The sequence below is a fragment of the Procambarus clarkii genome, chromosome 14 (genome assembly GCF_040958095.1).
Source record: "Procambarus clarkii isolate CNS0578487 chromosome 14, FALCON_Pclarkii_2.0, whole genome shotgun sequence".
In the NCBI taxonomy this organism is placed as follows: domain Eukaryota; kingdom Metazoa; phylum Arthropoda; class Malacostraca; order Decapoda; family Cambaridae; genus Procambarus; species Procambarus clarkii.
This window is the reverse complement of record NC_091163.1, coordinates 43554-47965: the sequence shown is the minus strand read 5'-3', so window position 1 is coordinate 47965 and position 4412 is coordinate 43554. Positions and strand designations below refer to the sequence as shown.

Below are 4412 nucleotides of genomic sequence, written 5' to 3'. Positions count from 1 at the left end.
GTCACGGCCCTTGTGGATTTGTTCATCAAGAGTAATTAATTGTAATTGCGTCACGTAAGATTACACAATACTGAGCTATCTAGCACAGTTTGTTTACTATTTGTGCCTGCAAGGAAGGACCTATCAGGGGAAAGCGCCGAGATATTACATATAGCACTGGGAAGGGGTCAGGATAAGGGTTGGGGATGGGACGGGGGGGGGGGGAAGGAATGGTGCCCAACCACTTATGGACGGTCGGGGATTGAACACCGACCTGCATGAAGCGAGACCGTCGCTCTACCGTCTAGCCCAGGGGTCTCCAAACTTGTCAATGTAAGCGCCACATTATATATGTCCCATATTTATGCGGGCCGGAGGAATAAAAAATGAAAAACAAAACAAAAAACAAATCAGTGCCAGTAATTTAATTTCCTCAAATATTAAAGTATAAACATGGAAAAATTAAAACATATCTTTTTGGAAAAAATCAGGGTAAACTAAATAGATTCCTGCCTTTAGTTTTATGCAACCAAATTAGTGTGACGAATGATACTGTCGTTTTGACTTCAAAATTTCATTAAAATCAGGTTCCAGATTAGATGAGCCAATTGTAAGAATTGATTTCAAGTGATCATCAGACAAATTTGCTCGATAGTTAGATTTCACATACTTCATTTTGGAAAAAGTTTGTTCACACAAGTATGTTGAACTAAAAATGGACACAAAACTACAAGCAAACTTTATTAAATTTGGGAACTGATCTGGCTGCAGGCATTTATAAAACTCAATTAGATTTCCTTCTCTATACTTATCTTTCAGTCTGTCATCTGCCTGGAGATCAATAATTTCCATTTGAAATTGAGTTGGAAGATTTTCAGCATTGCAGTCAAATGGATTATGAAAGAGCTTGATTTCATTTGCTTTGGCATCAAGGTCAGCAAATCGCTTCTGAAACTGTTTTTTCAAATCTGAAATTATTTCATTTGCAAATGAAAGAGGAAATTCAACTTTACTTTCTGCATGAAATTTTTCACAACATGGAAAATGAGCAAAATTCTTAACCTTCACCTGGCCTTCAAGTAGCGCAAATTTTGCTCTGAATGCCTTGACATGAACAAAGTAGTCACTGATCAAATTTGTTTTGCCTTGCAATTTCAGATTCAAGTTATTCATATGACCTGTCATATTCATATGACCTGTCATATTCATATGACCTGTCATATTCATATGACCTGTCATATCTGCAAAAAATGCCAATTTCCAAATCCATTCACATTCTGATAATAATGGCTGAGGTTTATTTTTCTCTGTGAGAAATAAATCAATTTCTAATCTGAGCTCAAAGAAATGCAGCAAAACCTTTCCACAACTAAGCCATCTAACTGCTGTATAATAAGGCAAGTTAACAAACTCCGCATCAATTTCTTTCAAGAAATCACGGAACTGGCGATGGTTGAGTGCATGAGATCTAATGAAATTAACCACAGAAACAACAGGTTTCATGACACAAGACATATTAACATATTTTAGGCACAATGCTTGTTGATGGATAAGGCAATGCAGAAAAATGGGTTTTGAGAATCCTCCAACCTCACAAGCTGTTGTAATTTGCCCAACCAAACCCTTCTTTGTCCCAGACATATTCTTTCCTCCATCAATTGTCACACACTGCACTTGTTTCCATTCCAGGTTATATTCTGTCATAGTTTTACTTACTTCATTGAAAATGTCCTCTCCAGTTGTTGTGGTGTGCATGCTGTGAACTGATGCTAATTCTTGGCTCACATTAAATTCACTATCAACACCACGAATGAATACTAAGAGCTGAGAAGTATCACACACATCAGTTGATTCATCCAACGCAAGAGAATACCAACAAAATCTTTTTGTTTTTTTCCTTTATTTGCCGAATTATGTCGCCTCCTAAATCTTCAATTCTACGAGCAACAGTATTTGACCCAAGACTTATCATTTTGAAGAGGTTTACTTTTTCTGGACATACCTCTCCTGCTGCTTCCACTATACACTCTTTTATGATACTACCATCAGTGAAAGGTTTTCCTTTTTAGCCAACACATAGGCAACTTTGTAACTGGCTCTAGTTGAATTTTCATTTTCAGATTTTTTCTTACTGAAAACAGCTTGTTGAGAATGCAGACTGTGCTGAAATGATTCAAACTTTTTAGTGCGTTCTGCTCCTGTGATGTGAGAATAACTTGAGCCATGTTTAGATTCATAGTGCCGACGAATATTGTATTCCTTCAGAACAGCAACACTGTCTCTACATATTATGCATAAAGCTTTATCATTTGCTATCACAAAAAAAGTACTTTATCTTCCATTCGTCATTGAACCGACGGCACTCACTGTCCACTTTTCTTTTCTTTATCTTTTCCATATCTGAAAACATAAGGGTAAAATAAATGAAATAAATTCTACAGGAAAAAAGCAGCTTGTATGTGGTGTTAAAAAGCATAGCATATTATTATAAAGTGGTAAATATTATGGCAACAGCTTTCGTTGATAAACTTAATGGTTACCATTTTAACTATTTTAAACATGCAATATTTTTGGCTACAATAGTATTATTGCTATTTTGTATAACTAAGATAAAGGCATTGTCAAAGTACAGAGAAAAGAATATTGTACAGTGTTTGTGCTCCCTGAAACGGAAGCAGCGAAGCCCCACTCGCCCTCCATCCCCACAATATACAGTTATACACAACTGATTGGTTGTAATGCACAACACATACCTACCAGTATTAGTATCTGTGCGTCACACTATCGAGAGAGAGAGGAAAACTGACTCGGGTTGAGCGCCACCAGTCAGCAGCCCCAGCTTTGAATAATTCTGCGATGCCATTCGTACGATAATTATTTTTTCAAGGCCACTACACAGGGATTTGTTTGGAGGGCCGGATGAAATTATGTGGCGGGCCGGATGTGGCCCGCGGGCCATAGTTTGGAGACCCCTGGTCTAGCCCATCCTCAGGATGTTGTCTGTCACAGCTGTCTAGCTCCCAGGTACCTGTCTACCGTCAGGTGAACACAGGCGTGAATCAAACTCTTCTCATTTGTTTCTGTCTCGGCCGGGAATTGAACACGGATCCCTTGGATTGCGCCTCCTGAGCGCTGCTCGTTCGGGCGCGAGGCCCTGAGTGCGGCAGGTGGTGCTGGTGCATCCTGTCTTGTGCTGCCAGCTGCGCCGCGCGGGCCAGCTGCGGGTGCTGGAGGTGGCACACGCTCCTAGCACCTCGACCCCCCAGCAGCCTGAGGATGGCTCTCCAACACCAGTAAGGTAGACAGACGGCTGTGCCCGTCTGCCTGTCACCCGCGGGCTGACTGTCCCAGGTTGGTTATGGCGGGTTAATGTGCGACCACGCTTACGGGCTATTCATGCCCGTACCACCTCTTGTGTGTGGGGCTTCATCTCTATCAATCAATCTTCGACCACGGACTCCTGGACGGGAGACATCTCCCGTCACGCAGGGTGCAGTTGCACCTCCACAGGGCTCAAAAGGGCTACCACCTACGGGCTATTCATGCCCGTGCCACCTTTTGGGTGGCTTAATCTTCATCAATCAATCAATCACGGACTCCTGCTCGGCCACGCCGGTGTCCCTGGTGTGATTTCTTGGCGAAACCGATTGGGGAGGGTCGGCGTTACTGGCCCACAGGCCTCCAACCCCATCCCAACACTCTCCAGTCCACACTCCTCCACTCCATTAACTGTCCACACAGTGTCTCAGATTGATTGATTGATGAAGATTAAGCCACCCAAAAGGTGGCACGGGCATGAATAGCCCGTAAGTGGTGGCCCTTTTGAGCCATTACCAGTATCAATAGATGATACTGGAGATCTGTGGAGGCGCGACTGCACCCTGCGTGACGGGAGATGTCTCCCGGACCAAGTGGTGACCAGATGGTGACACAGTGTCTCAACACACTGTTCACTGTTACGGTGAAGCAAGCTCATCTGGCCCACTTAGCGACACAATCTCCCTCAGCCTCAACAGCGACGCTAGCTTATCCTACCCCGTTCTCTTCTTTTACGTTTTCAATGATGATTAGCAGATGATAGTTACGTCAATGGTAGCTTAGGTATGCTGACCTTAAGGGAAGCGTTATGACCGTCAGGTGAACCTCCGTACCTTTCTGAGTCGGCAGCCTGAATGACGACCCCGCGGCGTTCAGAGTCACTGTTCAGCCGTGTTCAACATGTGGCCCCACAGACAAGCATAACAGACCAGCCTACCATGCTGGACACCTATTGGGTTTGGCCCACTATCTCTCCCTCCCCCGCCAGAATATTGATTGATTGATGAAGATTAAGCCACCCAAAAGGTGGCACGGGCATGAATAGCCCGTAAGTGGTGGTCCTTTTGAGCCATTACCAGCATCAAGAGCTGATACTGGAGATCTGTGGAGGTGCG

At 43.4% G+C, this 4412-nt stretch overlaps 1 protein-coding gene across 1 annotated transcript; it reads right to left on the bottom strand.

The window, feature by feature from the left end:
- Nucleotides 1-498: 498 nt before the first annotated feature.
- Nucleotides 499-2406, bottom strand: LOC138364701 (general transcription factor II-I repeat domain-containing protein 2-like). The gene is made up of 2 exons (XM_069324683.1): nt 1212-2406; nt 499-1157 (listed from the first exon to the last, which is right to left on the bottom strand). The coding sequence occupies exons 1-2, from the start codon at nt 1732-1734 to the stop codon at nt 514-516; spliced, it is 1167 nt and encodes a 388-aa protein (XP_069180784.1). The 5' UTR covers nt 1735-2406; the 3' UTR covers nt 499-513.
- Nucleotides 2407-4412: the final 2006 nt, after the last annotated feature.